The sequence below is a fragment of the Zootoca vivipara genome, chromosome 1 (genome assembly GCF_963506605.1).
Source record: "Zootoca vivipara chromosome 1, rZooViv1.1, whole genome shotgun sequence".
Lineage (NCBI taxonomy): Eukaryota > Metazoa > Chordata > Lepidosauria > Squamata > Lacertidae > Zootoca > Zootoca vivipara.
Window position 1 is genome coordinate 71309444 of NC_083276.1, and position 14859 is coordinate 71324302.

The 14859-nt window shown below is 40.3% G+C and overlaps 1 protein-coding gene across 1 annotated transcript in view; it reads left to right on the forward strand.

The window, feature by feature from the left end:
- OTOG (otogelin) overlaps positions 1 to 14859 on the forward strand; it is a 94721-nt gene that overhangs the window by 15936 nt on the left and 63926 nt on the right. Inside the window, exons 12-22 of the mRNA XM_060273481.1 lie at positions 160 to 268; positions 1064 to 1110; positions 1407 to 1552; positions 6111 to 6243; positions 7344 to 7521; positions 8088 to 8212; positions 9063 to 9275; positions 10820 to 10985; positions 11862 to 11936; positions 12528 to 12571; positions 14116 to 14266. Coding sequence (XP_060129464.1) covers positions 160 to 268; positions 1064 to 1110; positions 1407 to 1552; positions 6111 to 6243; positions 7344 to 7521; positions 8088 to 8212; positions 9063 to 9275; positions 10820 to 10985; positions 11862 to 11936; positions 12528 to 12571; positions 14116 to 14266 — 1387 coding nt within the window. The remainder of the gene's footprint in view (positions 1 to 159; positions 269 to 1063; positions 1111 to 1406; positions 1553 to 6110; positions 6244 to 7343; positions 7522 to 8087; positions 8213 to 9062; positions 9276 to 10819; positions 10986 to 11861; positions 11937 to 12527; positions 12572 to 14115; positions 14267 to 14859) is intronic.

The following is a 14859-nucleotide window of genomic DNA, read 5'->3' on the forward strand; positions in this document are numbered from 1 at the left end:
TATAAGATGCAATGAGGAAACATACACAAGGATTTTAAATATAATTTATCACATCTTCATTTTCTAGCTAGAAGTACTAGGCAGTTAAAGGTATTTTTAACGGTCCTTTTCAAAGCACATGGCTCTAATTTTGTTCTTATTGTCAAATGTCCATTTTAGGACTTATTTATGAAAACAAATTATGTGTAAGGCCATCAGAATGCCCTTGTGATTATCACGGATTTGTCTACAGAACTGGTGCTGTGGTTCATGAAGAATGCAACAACTGGTTAGTAACATTCCATATATTTGTTCCTTTAATATAACATGAATTCCCTAAACAATGTCCAATATATAAGCCTTAGCATATATACCAGTCCTTACTTTTAGAAAGCATACACCTTCATAGAAAGGTGCTTTCTCTTTCATTATACCATTGGTAACAGCACTTTGTAATTTTGTGGAATAATCTTAATTTTAATGGTTTTGCGTACTAAATATGGTGACCAATTCTTTTGCATGCCTTTGGTGCATGAAGGTTTCAAGCTGCAAATTCCCAGACTCTTCTCCTTATCATACAATCTATGCTTGAGTTTATAAATAAGTGCTGGCAGGATGATGAGGAAGATGCTGCACTTGCAGTCAGCTGGCTGTGATAGGCTTGCTGAACCATACAACATAGGGAGAATGTTTGCATCATTTCTATGAGAGATTTACTTAGCTTTTTAGTTTGTGGCTGAGCACTCTGTGACATAGCCTATTCAAAACTTTAACCTAAACACGCTTTATGGGTCTGCAATTATGCAACCTTTAAAACCTGTGTCAACCTCCATTAACATGGAAATGCCGTTCATTTTCCTTAGTATTCCCCAGGTTATCTTGCATTCTGAGATTTGTGGCATAATTTCACTGAGAGTGCTGGGCTCTGCCCCTACTTCTGCCTTTTCATGGTTTCATTACTTAGTATCAATTGAAGCATTCCACTATAAGGTTTCCTTTGCAGTCCTACAACTGTTACTTCCAGTTGCCACATAAGGACTATGCTAACAGCCTTAAAACATCAAATAATTCTTTCTGTTTTCAGTACATGTGCTGGAGGAAAATGGATTTGCACAAACCTTACCTGTTCAGGTATGTCTGTTCTCAGATATTCATTCAAAGTCTTATTTTTATACTGGGTGTATTGCATGTGATCAGAGTGTTAATATTGATGTCTGATTATTTTTCCAATATTTCCCAGTTATTTACACCTGGAAAGCAGCATATAAATGCTTAAAAGTATTATTATCAGCTCGCAGAAAGCAAACTTGTAATCAATAATTCCTTCAGACTTTTTGTTCTCTATTGCAGCTTTAATATCATACATTACTAGCAGCACAGAATATTTCGGTAACATACTGATACACTTTACCCCCCCCCCCTTTTAGCTGAATGTTCAGTCTCGGGAGATATTCACTTCATGACATTTGATGGGCGCAAATATACTTTTCAAGCCACTTGCCAGTATATTCTGGCAAAAAGCCTCACCTCTGGAAAATTTGCTGTGACTCTGCAAAATGCTCGTTGTGGTCAGGTAAGGCTGTAAGAGCAAATGTTTTGGCTGCACCAAGTGTGGGTATTTAACTGGCATTATCAAAAAGATTAAACTAAACTTTCAATTTCTAAGTTTACCTTCGGTGAATGGAAGGAACTTTTCATTCACTGAAAGATTCCTCCCATTCTTGGAAGGTTACCTTTGGATCCAGTTCTAATTTCCTTGGGGTGGGACCATAGTTCAGTGCCTTGTATGTAGAAGGTCCTAGATTAGGTCCCTTCAGTTTATGTGTATCTGTGTCGTGAGAAATTACTGTGCAGACATTTCTTAAGAACTTAAAAAGCTAACTGTCTCTGAATATCCAGTGGCAAAAGGTGGATAGCAAATAGCACATGTGCTTTCTTATGACTTTATTTTAATAATAATAATAAATAAATTAATTAAATAAACAAACAATTTATACCCCACCCATCCAGTTGGGTTTCCCCAGCCACTCTGGGCAGCTCCCAACAGAATATTAAAAACACAGTAAAACATCAAACATTAAAAACTTCCCTAAACAGGGTTGCCTTCAGATGTCTTCTAAAGGTCAGATAGTTTTTATTTCCTTGACATCTGATGGGAGGGCGTTCCACAGGGCAGGTGCCACTACCGAGAATGCCCTTTGCCTGGTTCCCTGTAACCTCACTTCTCGCAGTGAGGGAACCACCAGAAGGCTCTCGGTGCTGGACCTCAGTGTCGGGGCTGAACGATGGGGGTGGAGACGCTCCTTCAGGTATACTGGGCCGAGGCCGTTTAGGGCTTTAAAGGTCAGCACCAACACTTTGAATTGTGCTTGGAAATGTACTGGGAGCCAATGTAGGTCTTTCAGGACCGGTGTTATATGGTCTTGGCGGCCGCTCCCAGTCACCAGTCTAGCTGCTGCATTCTGGATTAGTTGTAGTTTCCAGGTCACCTTCAAAGGTAGCCCCATGTAGACCTAGTGATTTCTTCTCCTGTTAAGAACATAATAACATGTCTTATACTGAGACAGAACCTCGGCTTAGTATTTTCTCTACTTACTGGCAGCATCTCTCCAGGGCTTTGGACTGGGATCTCTGGAGATTGAACCTCCAACTTTTACATGCAAAACACCTTCTCTGCACTGAGTCATGGCCCTGTGATGTGAAGGGGGCTCCTGCGTGGGCCTTAACCTCCACTATAGGGTAGACAGCAGGAGGATTGGATGTTACTGAAAATTAAATGCCGGAGTAGGCAGGTTTGGGCTAATCCAGTAAGGTAATTCTCATTATTCTTTGGTGGTTCTATGAAAAGAGCAGACGTGACAAATGGGTCCTTAGACTGGAGTCCTTCTTTCAGAGCTGTCAGTGGCAGGGAATTTCCACCCTTTTTGCCAGTATGTGAGTAGTGCCAATTTTTCGAGTTTTTGTGTCATTCAGAAAATTGAGGTTAGTTGGTTCAAATAATGGACGAATAATGCTGAAGCCAGTAAGCACAATGTTTATCTGTTCCCCAGAAAACATGTTTCAAATGCTGGGATTGGTTGGCTAATGGTTGTGTTGTTGTAACAGGAGGTTATGTAAATAAATAGTCAACAGTACAGTGTTGAAACCTTTTGCCAAGGGAGGTAGAATTATTTCACCTGATATATATTTTTTATTTGTAAAAAAGAAATATTTGCTCTCTTTTATCTCTATTTAAAGGTTGTGAAAACAATGGCTTTTTATCTAGCTCCTCTGAGGTTTATAATTTTCTACTTAAGTCATGGATAGCCACTGTACTGCTCTCCACATGTTTGTTGTTGCTGTTTAGTCGTTTAGTTGTGTTCGACTCTTCGTGACCCCATGACCAGAGCACGCCAGGCACTCTTGTCTTCCACTGCCTCCCGCAGTTTGCTCAGACTCGTGTTCATAGCTTCAAGAACACTGTCCAACCATCTCGTCCTCTGTCGTCCCCTTCTCCTTGGGCCCTCAATCTTTCCCAACATCAGGGTCTTTTCCAAGGATTCTTCTCTTCTCATGAGGTGGCCAAAGTATTGGAGCCTCAGCTTCACGCTCTTTCCTTCCAGTGAGCACTCAGGGCTGATTTCCTTAAGAATGGATAGGTTTGATCTTCTAGCAGTCCATGGGACTCTCAAGAGTCTCCTCCAGCACCCTAATTCAAAAGCATCAATTCTTCAGCGATCAGCCTTCTTTATGGTCCAGCTCTCACTTCCATACATCACTACTGGGAAATCCATAGCTTTAACTATACAGACCTTTGTCGACAAGGTGATGTCTCTGCTTTGTAGTCCTCTGTTGGTGGACTACAATTTCCATCAGTCACAGCTACCATGGTCAAGGATGATGAGAGTTGTAGTCCACCTGGAGGGCACTGTTTTGGCTTACTCCTGACTTCAGTAAAATGTTTTAATAATATGGTAATATAATAATATGCTTTCTACATGCAACTCATCTAGCAGATGGCAAGTCCAACAAAGGATACACTGTTCATTGTTAAGATCTAGAGTGCCTCAGAAAGGCAGTTTTAGAATGGCATATAATCTCCCAAGCGCCTGCACAGTCCATACCACTTTAATAACCTGTTAGCGTCTCTGTAACAATATACAATAAACCACTTTTTCTTCCAACAAAGCCACTTTGCTAGCATTTTCTTTTCTGAGTTGTTGATCAAACAGATCTTGAAGCAACAAAATCTCAAGGCACAAGGTATTGACTCACAAGAATTGATTCAGTTAAACTGCTTTTAACAACAACCACTTGGTACATTGATCTGTGAATAATAATCTAATAAACTGTAATCTTGAATGCTTGGTTTCTAGTTGTCATCTTTGAAAATGGTTGCTTAAAATGTCTTACATAGAAAGACCAAATTATGAGATAAGAAAAGGTTGCATTTTTTAATTTGACGTTAGCATAGATTATTTATTTCAGAATCTTTGTTTTTTTTCTGAGCCTTGAATTTCTGTAGAGTTACTGAGAATTTTTCATTAAAATGCTAGAGCTCTATCACAATAAAGCAGATTACTGTATTGAAAAAGAAAAACATCTCTAGCAACAGCCAGATAACACCTGAACAGGTTTTCGACTCATTGAATCACAAAGAGTACAGTTACTTAGAGCCTCAGGTTTGTTGACAAAAACAATCATCATGCAGTAAGTGAGCTTGGAATGATGTAAAATTTAGCTTTAAACACTTTTTGAAAGAGGATCAGTCAAGTGATCAGCATAGCTTAGCCTTATCTGAGTCTCAAATGACAGTATCACTAGGTTTTGTGGTTAGTTATGATGAGAAGGATATTTTAATATAGGAATTTCTATTAAGTGTCTGGTGATGAGTGAGGTACAGTCCATGAATAGGCAGCTGCTGATAGTTAGTAGAGTCAATGTTATGAATGAAACAATTCATTGGCTCAGAGAATTGTTGCTAGGATTTTAGAGCCTATTTTAGACAGTATGCATATGCACATACAGATATATGTAGCCATTATATACTCCCACATTCATCTACCGCTCTTAACATTTTAGGGCTTGTTTTTATATTTGATTGGACATCTTGAAGCTGCCATATATGACCAGATGATTGGCCAGTACTTAGTTCTAGTACTGTCTGATCTGACTGACTGTACAGGGTCTCAGGCAAAAGTCTTTCTCTCACTTGCTACCTGGCCATTTTTTTAACAGTAGCTGCCAAGAATTAACCGTGGGATCTTCTGTGTACAAGGCATGCACTTTACTTTTCAGATATGGGCATTTCTAACTTTATCTAGGGTATATATCTCGGCTCATGTCTATCCGAGTCTTGAAACTTGCTTTACCACTATAGAAGTGGGAGGCAGTGTGCTTCTGAATACCAGTTACTGGAAACTACAGGAGGGGAGAGTGTTCTGGTGCTCATAAGCTGCCTGTGGGTCTCCCATGGCATATGGTTGGCCACTGTGAGAACAGGATGCTGGACTAGATGGCCATTGGCCTGATCCAGCAGGCTCTTCTTATCTTCTTAAATTATAAATAACATCTTACTGGGTGTTCTCATTTTCATAGCACTGCATTTTGTAGTATGTAAAAAAGGTAAAGGGGCCCCTGACCACCAGGTCCAGTCGTGGCCGACTCTGGGATTGCGGCGCTCATCTCACTCTATAGGCCAAGGGAGCCGGCGTTTGTCCGCAGACAGCTTCCGGGTCATGTGGCCAGCATGACAAAGCTGCTTCTGGCAAACCAGAGCAGCACACGGAAACACCATTTACCTTCCGCCGGAGCGGTCCCTATTTATCTACTTGCACTTTGATGTGCTTTTGAACTGCTAGGTGGGCAGGAGCTGAGACCGAGCAATGGGAGCTCACCCCGTTGCAGGGATTCGAACCGCCAACCTTCTGATCAGCAAGCCCTAGACTCTGGTTTAACCCACAGCGCCACCTGGGTCCCTAGTATGTAAAATCTCCAAGCAAATTATTAACTGAGTTTTGTGTACTAGTGACTTTCTCAGGAGATACTTTCCTGCTCTACAGGAGCATACTTTCCTGTCAAATTCTACCAAAAAGAAAATAGGTCTGAATCTCAAGCTTATTTTACAATGCTACTCTTCAATTTATTTATAGAATCAAGATGGAGCATGTATCCAGTCAGTCAGTCTTATTCTCGATCAAGATTCCAAGAGGCAAGTGACTCTGACCCATTCAGGAGATGTTTTGGTATATGATCAGTACAAAGTAAACCTGCCTTATATAGATGGTAAGTAAAATAAATAACAGTCAGCAACAGTGAAAATGCTATGATTTCAATTATGTCTACATATCATGCCTTAATTCCATCATGTTAATCATTCTGGTTTTTTCTTCTTCTCCTACAGCCTCACTTAGCCCTCTGTTTCCTTCCTCTAATACAGTGGTACCTTGACTTACGAGTGCCTCGACTTCCGTAGGTTTTGACTTCCAAAGTCTGCTAACCTGGAAGTATTTTCACCGCGTGTGCATTCTGCGCATGCACAAAGCACAAAATTGCACTTTGCGCATGTGCAAAATGGATGCTTCGACTTCCGAAGAGCGCTGCAGAACGGATCGCCTTCGTAAGTCGAGGTACCACTGTATCTACATCATCCCATGGTGCCCCTGGAACCAGATGTTAGTTGTATGTTCACTCCCTTTCATCTCACCATGTAGATCAAATGTGGTCCTCCAGATGCTGCTGAACTAAAACTCCCATCATCCATGGCCATTGGCTATGCTTGCTGGGCCTGATGGGGGTTACAGTCCATCCACATCTGGAAGGCCAAAGGTTCCCCACACTTGATAAAGATAGATGAACTAAGTGACAGACATAAAGGAAGCCTTTTTACCGATGGCCAAGCTATCTTCAGCCTGAATCAGCTTGAGCAACAGATTAGTTTTAGGAGGTTTCAATGAACAACAAATCATCCAAAGCAATTATTTTAGCTTGATTCTATCTTGCTCTCAGTTCCATCACTTAGAGTTTAACAGTAGCTGTCAACCCTTCATCAGCACCCCCACCACTGCTACCCACAAGGGTACATTGTGGTGGTGAAAAGTGCTCATACCATAGTATCCAGACTTCCTAGAGAACTTCCTGTCATCGCTTCTCACCTGGGTAGGCTTGAAAAGGTGGTGGTGATTGAGGGCTCATGGCATGCGCAAAATAGAGTAAATTTTGATCTCGGCAAAACAAATTTATTTGTGCTAAATTCAAGAAGAGATTTAAGAGGTTAATTTGCAACTAACATTAAACACATTGTGAAGAATAAAAGCAACTCCTGATCTCTTGATAATATTGTATATTACTATTAATACATTTTTTCTGCAATGTTTATCTACTAGATGCTTTTGAAATACGGAAACTTTCCTCTGTATTTTTGCAAATAAAGTCATATATTGGATTGCAAATACTGTATGACTGGAAGGGCTTGAGGCTCTATCTCAAAGCTGATGCTCAATGGAAAGATGATACCATAGGACTTTGTGGGACCTTCAACGGAAATATGCAAGATGATTTTTTGTATGTATCATTAACATTTTTAAAAAATACATCTGTCTTCATGAATATTGAATTTCCCCCCCAAACAGTATAGAAAAATAAATAGTAGCTATTTATTAGAAGAATAAAATATAAAATTTGATTAGCAAACCTAGTATTAATTAAGAGGTAATAATGTTGAAGAAATTCAACCCAGAAGGAGAGATCTTGTAATAATATATATTGTTACTTTCAAGGGTCTGATTCTTGGGAGCAAGAACGCTCCACTTAAATGTCCTTTCAAATGATTTTAATCCACAAATATTTAATTTAATAAGTATTTTCCTATAGAGAAGTACAAATATAGAATGCATAAGAGGAAGACTTACCCTTGTGTGTTTTAATTTGTTGGAAGCAGCCCAGAGTGGCTGGGGTAACCCAGTCAGATGGGCAGCATATAAATAAAATAAACCACAATGAATCCAGTAAAGACTCTCTTGAAATTAATGAGACAACACCATGATTTTGAATTACTGTTGTTTGTACTTGCTATTTGAAGTATATCCTTTTTGTGACATTGTTTTTTTTAAAAAAAAAATGGGGGAAAGATCTCCAGTAGGAGTGCCAGAAAGTACGCCACAGCTTTTTGGAAATTCCTGGAAAACTTCATCTGCCTGTGGTCTTGAGCATGATTATTCACCAGTGGATCCATGTGATATTCATCTACAATCAGGTAAGTGTGAAGATATTATAGACAGATATTGGTGATGGGTTTGGAAGCATTATAAGAAACTGTTGCAGGAGAGGAATTGTGAGCAACATCACGGGAGGAATGTTTCTAGTACCAAAATGAAACTGTCAAGCTCCCTTGTAGTTTCTGCTATTGCCAGCAGCAAAATGTTGTTGCATTTATAGGGTCAACTTTTACTCAGTGGTGATCCATTGAAATTTCTGACTCTGAATAACCCATAGTATTGAATTTTTATTTTTTGGTGCGTATTTTGGTACATTTGCTGTAATGATATTGTTTTATTATTCTAGTTATGAAATTGTTTTGATATTGTTGATTTTGAGTGGCATGAGTTTGTGTGTGTGTCGAAAAGAGTGTGGAAAGGCATTCTTATTAGTATTCCTAATTAAGCATATCTGTGTTTTAAGTCATTTTAGCCAGCTGGTTATATTTTGTTTGAGTTTTCATTGATCAGTTGTGCAGCTGACGAAAAATGCATTTCATGCTTCATTATTTTCAAGGATTGTCTAGAAGAAGTAATATAAAACAGTGATAATATAAGTAATCAATATCATGACCCTGACTGAGCCTTATTTACAGAAAATATAGTAATAAAAATTATATCTGATGAACTGAAGAGAAATAATAATAGTGATTGCTATTTGAAACTTCCATGGAAAATTCCCATAAAAATGACTGTTGTCAGTTGTAGAGTTCTGGCTGTGACTTATCTATGGCTGAATCAGATAAGCTGTAAAAAGTAATGTTTGTTCCACAGAAGAAAGCCTTTGCTATTAAATTTGGAGACTTTCTAACTAAAACATGGTTATTTTATTACCATTTACTTTAACAGCCACTTATGCAACAGAAGCTTGCGGCATCATTACGAAAGAACTCTTTGCCCCATGCTACTCCTTCCTGAGTCCTCTCCCCTATTTTGAACAGTGCAGAAGAGATACCTGTAAATGTGGGCAGATCTGCATGTGCTCCGCTCTGTCCCATTATGCCCACCTGTGCCACAGATATGGAGTGGTGATAGACTTTCGGAGTTATGTCCCAGAATGTGGTAAGTTATTGTTCAGCATGTAATTAACTAAATGACTGACTGACATCTTGTGTAAATTTCAAGACTACTCTAAATTTGATACACCATTTGCTGGACATCCAGATTGAATGCACATGGTTAGATTTAAATAACAATGTGCTACAGTAGATCAATGGGTTGCGGGTTAAACCACAGAGCCTAGGGCTTGCCGATCAGAAGGTCGGTGGTTCGAATCCCCGTGACGGGGTGAGCTCCCGTTGCTCGGTCCCAGCTCCTGCCAACCTAGCAGTTCAAAAGCACATCAAAGTGCAAGTAGATAAATAGGGACCACTACAGCGGGAAGGTAAACGGCGTTTCTGTGTGCTACTCTGGTTCGCCAGAAGCGGCTTTGACATGCTGGCCACATGACCTGGAAGCTGTATGTTGGCTCCCTCGGCCAATAAAGCGAGATGAGTGCCGCAACCCCAGAGTTGGTCACGACTGGACCTAATGGTCAGGGGTCCCTTTACCTTTACAGTAGATCAAAGTGGTACATGACTAGATGAGAAACATGGTAATGAAGAAAGCCCACACTGTAAAGCTGGGTTGGGAACCAAGCACTGCATTCTCCTGTGAACAATATTCTGGGGCATACATGCAGGTTCAGAGGCAAAAATTGGCACAGCAATGAATATTACTCTTACTGTTTTACAGTATGCTACATTCCAGGCATGCAAAAACCAGTTGTTTCTACACCCTCCTCAACACCTTGTTTCATCCAGGCAAGCAAGGGGCATGATCACAGCTAAATGACACATTCAAGCTAGGTAAAAGCACATATATATGGTGCAAAGCAGAATCATTTGTACCGTCTAGCATTTAATTATAGTAGGCTATAAAAAGATCTCAAAAAAGATCCTGTACAAGTCTTGCACAAATGGAAGAACTTCTCTGTATTTGGGGTGATTTTGTCATGCGGTGATCTTCCGCTAGGGTGGAAACAGCCCTTCCATTTGTGGATGATTTGTTCCACTAATAGTGGAAGGGTACCTTTGGTCCAAGCCATTCCTATTTAAATATATTAAGGAAAATTTCTGTTTGGTTCCCTCCTCCAAACTAAGCTCACTTTGCCCCGTTTATTTTTTGTTTTTCTTGTTTAAATGGCACAGTTATAGTTAGCCATGTAAGTGGGATCCAATGTGATTTGCAAGTCTAGTTTACAGTACTTGGTGAACGTGTAAAGTAACCTAAGGGGGTCTTAGTGGAAAAAAGAGTCAGGCCTGCACTAAATGTTGAGAGCGTAATAAAATAAATAAAGAATTTTCTTTGTGTAGTAAAAGTGTAAACACTTCATGGCCAGCAATACACGAGGATATGATTTAGGGCTAACTAAACTTGGGCTTAGGTAGTAGTTCTGTGCACATTTTCCAGAGAGTGAGTCCCCTGAACACAATGAGATTTATTTCCAAGTAAGCATGCAAGAAACCATCCCAGTGTGTGGGATGAAATGTGTTACAGGCCTTAGAGAGTAGATTGCCTTTTATTCATTCGGCTTGTAATATGAGAAGTCTGTTTCATTTGCTTAGCTCTTTCATGTGAAGATACAAAGGAGTACAGTACCTGTGTATCTACTTGTGGCAGATCCTGCCAAGCTTTCTCTGTGCCAGAGACATGCAGTGATGATTGTGTTGAAGGCTGCACCTGCCCTCTTGGAATGTATCTGGACATCAAAACTGACAGATGTGTGCAACAGTAGGTATAATTTGTAGTGCTGACACAACCACTTTGTAAAAGTATATTTTCAGATTTAAGGGACTAGCTGAGAAATTGGTTTAACTTTCAGACATGAAATGAATTGCAGAACTAAAGAGGTGTATGTGGGAGGGGGGACGACATGCTGCATTTAGCCAGCAGTGGGAATACAGGGTTCGTTGATGGTTGTAATGATATGAGATGGTTGTAAACTCGGGGTGGTTAAACTTTTCTGTCAGTTTTGCCTCATGCCCACTCAAAGTATGAGAGAGTGCACTCGAATGGCCCCTCCAAGACTGCCTGCTTTTGCGTCATGTTTACCAAGTGAAGAAACAGGCAATAGTGCTGAGCAAGATATGTATATATAGGAACCCACACACAATTCTGTGATAGAGCTAAGCATTCCTGGACCCTTATGTGGGAATGGATGAGCAGATTAAGTCCATTTTTGTCTCATGCTCCAAAGAGCCTGCTCTGCCATGTCTCCATGAGATTTTTTTAGTGCTCAGAGTTTACTGGAGATTACCAAATTTGCATCATCCTGCAGTTCCATTATCTTGAGGATATGTGAGCAATTTATTGAGGTTTTTGACTGGCACAGTCCTATTCATTTTGTTTTCCTTAGAAAATATATTTTGTGACCAGCATGGATTACTGCTGAAGGGGAAACAGTACATAACAAATAGGCTCTGCCATTTGTTATTTATTATTGCCTGTGGATAGTATAGTGATAGGAATGCACTTCAATATGCAGTGTTTGACAAGAAAAGTTGTTAATATGTTAATAACTTTTTTTTTAAAGTGAATGCATCTTTATAACGGGGGAGTCTGTGTTGTTTCCATGGAAACAAATTTTCTATTTTTCCCCCTTTATAGAAATGAATGTCCCTGCTATTTTCAAGGTATTGACTATTCACCTGGAGAAAACATAATCACATCTTTGGGGAAATGGTAAGATATTCCCACAGTAAGGGCAGTTTCTAATGTTCTGCGGGTTTTGCCAAGCATACCATCTGGCAGAATTTTATGCTGCTGTGTTTAGCAGACACTGGATTTGCCCCATTCCTTTTGACTTTGGAACAGAGATCAGCCACAGGGAGAGAGCATTGGTGTTGTTTAAAAAGATGGCACTGCCCCTTTGCACTGCATCCTCCCCATTTGCTCCTGCAGCTGGCCTGTCTCACAGTCTGTATGGGCCTTCACTAGCCATGCTTTTGGAGGGCTAAGAATGAATCTTAAAGATGGCTTCCCTTGTGGCCCCACCTTTTTTCACCTGCTCAATACTGTATGTTTTGAGGTCTGAAATATTAATTTGATTTGTGACTTGGGTCACATCCACACCATAGATTTAAAGTACCTTTAATACTCAATTTAAAGCACAAAGCCTCCCCCAAAGAATCCTGGGAAATCTGGTGCAAGAGTTTCTTAAAAGGGAAATCAGATGGAAAATAGCACGTATGTACTGGCACCATTATTTTCTTTGAAGAACTCTGACCAGATTCCTTAAGTTTTTACAAACAGACTTCTTGTATTTTGTTTCAGCCATTGCAGAGATGGCATGATGAACTGTGAGGAAAACAACATTGGTATGTAACATAAAGATGTTATTTAACCCAGAATTCCCTCGTAGAGTCCTAGCCTTGCCAAAGTTATGGATGGTGACAGCAGAGAGATAATAAACCAAAGGGTGAAGTTTTTCAGATAAGCCGGTGGGGGGGGGAGGGAGGAAGGGACCGGAAACATCATGAATCAGACAGGGTGGGGGAAATCACACTTCTTAAAATTAAAAACATAAATAAAACTACCAAAACAAACGAAAATGCACAATCATAAGAAGACCCCAAAAATAAAAACCATAAATACAAGCACAAAGTTGAAACATCCGGAAAAGCATATTACCTCAAAACACTAACCAAAAACAAGTTATGCAACCATTACCATTCAAAACACAAATGACATAAATAACCCCCCCCCCAAAAAACCCACAGCAACGCATGGCCGGGTCACCAATTTAGGTATAAATTTAATCAAAAAATACTATCTAAATAATAATTTTATCTCAATGTATGCCTTTCTAAGCGTATTTTATCCCAGAATATGGAATTTTAAACACATTTTGATCCCCGCCCCCGCTGCATGAACAAGATTAAGAGAACTGTGGAATCTGAAAAATAATTATTTTTCCAGTTTGCACATTAGTCTGGGAGGTGTGGATCAGATAAGTTCACACTGGAATTCACAGAAATCAAATTCCTCAATCATTCCAGCCCTCATTAAGGCTAGCAGGAGAAATTTGAGCCAGAAGGCAGAAGCAGGGTGCAATCCTATTGCTCCCAGTATTTTTAAAAATGTTTTTTAAGGTTAGGCTGCAATTGAAACCCCCTTCCATTGGCCTATGGAATGATGCTAGTGTCATTCTGCCAATGCAGAGCTTCCTGTTATGCCCATCAAACATGGGCAGGACTTTTCTAAGGGGAGGGCTGAGTGAGACCAGGACCCAATGGATCTCAAGCTGGACTCAGTGCTATTCAGGCTGGCACGGCGCTTTGCCTACCTCTGCTTTCTTCCCTGTGAGTGATGGGACTGTGGATGCTGGCTATTGGCTCAGCCTCTCTGTCATGACTTGCCACGTCTCGACTGTGGTTTGGATTATCTTGCTCATTTTTAGTGTGCCGTTTTAGCTTGTTCCCCAGCAACTGGTAGTCAGAGGTATACTGACTCTAAACCTTGAGGTTCAGTTAGGATTAGTAGTCCCTGATAGATTTCTCCTCCATGGATTTGTCTAAACCTCTTTTAAAATCACATGAACTACTGGCCTTCCCACTACCACAGCATATAACAGCAAATTCCACAAATTAATGATGAAATGTGTGAGGAAGTAGTTTCAGTTGTCCATCGTGAGTCATGACTCTCCTCCAGTCAGTTTTGTCAGATGGCCTGGAGTTCTTAGTGTGATGAGAGAGGGACAAAAACTCTCTAAAGAATCATGGTATATGTGTAGGACTGAAGCCCAAATGCATAAATACAAAATGGAGGAATCTGGCTAGGCTTTAGCTTTGAAGAGGGTGCTTTGGGTTTTATGGTAAAGAGCAAACTAAATATGATGTATGTGTGTCTTCTATTGTTGTAGTTCATGACTGTCCAGATGACCAGATCTATGTAAACTGCAGTAATCCACAAACAATGGAGCTTGGCAGGGAGAGAACATGTGAAAACCAACTGCTAAACCTCACTATATCTGCACATCTTCCTTGTTTTTCAGGATGCATGTGTCCTCAGGGGTAAGTAAAGACAAACACAGGTTCAGTTTTATCCTGCTAGTATAAAACCTATGGCCTATGGCCACTTCAGCACCTAGTGTACATTTGGTAGTATGGCCTTCTGCCAAAGACATTTGATGACTGTGTCCATTCTTATTCCTGTGGAGTTGTGTAGCTTTGTTATCTTTTCCATGGGGTGTTTGTACCCTTTGTAGAATTCACTCAATATCTTCATGAATGAATCTGGTGCCCTCTGGGTGTTTGGGACTACAACTCCCAACAGTTCCTCCCACAGGAACCGTTTTAACTATGGAAACAGTTGCACATCTTTGTTAAGAAGGCATCATGGTTTAGGTTTGGAGGGCACCAGTTTGGTTAAGGCTGGTATAGAGACATCCAGACGAGGCATCTTTTCCACAGAGGGTCCATTTTATCAAAAGCAGTATCTCTGTATGAAGAATTTGGGTGGGATTCACCCAACCAATATTGTCAACAGAAGCCCCACTCAAGGACTTCCACTTGTGCAGTGGGGTTTCCCCTTCCCTCAAGTGTGCCCGCCTCCCAAATTGGCTCTGACAAGTTTGGGAGAACTTGCAGGGGGAGAAGAACGAGGG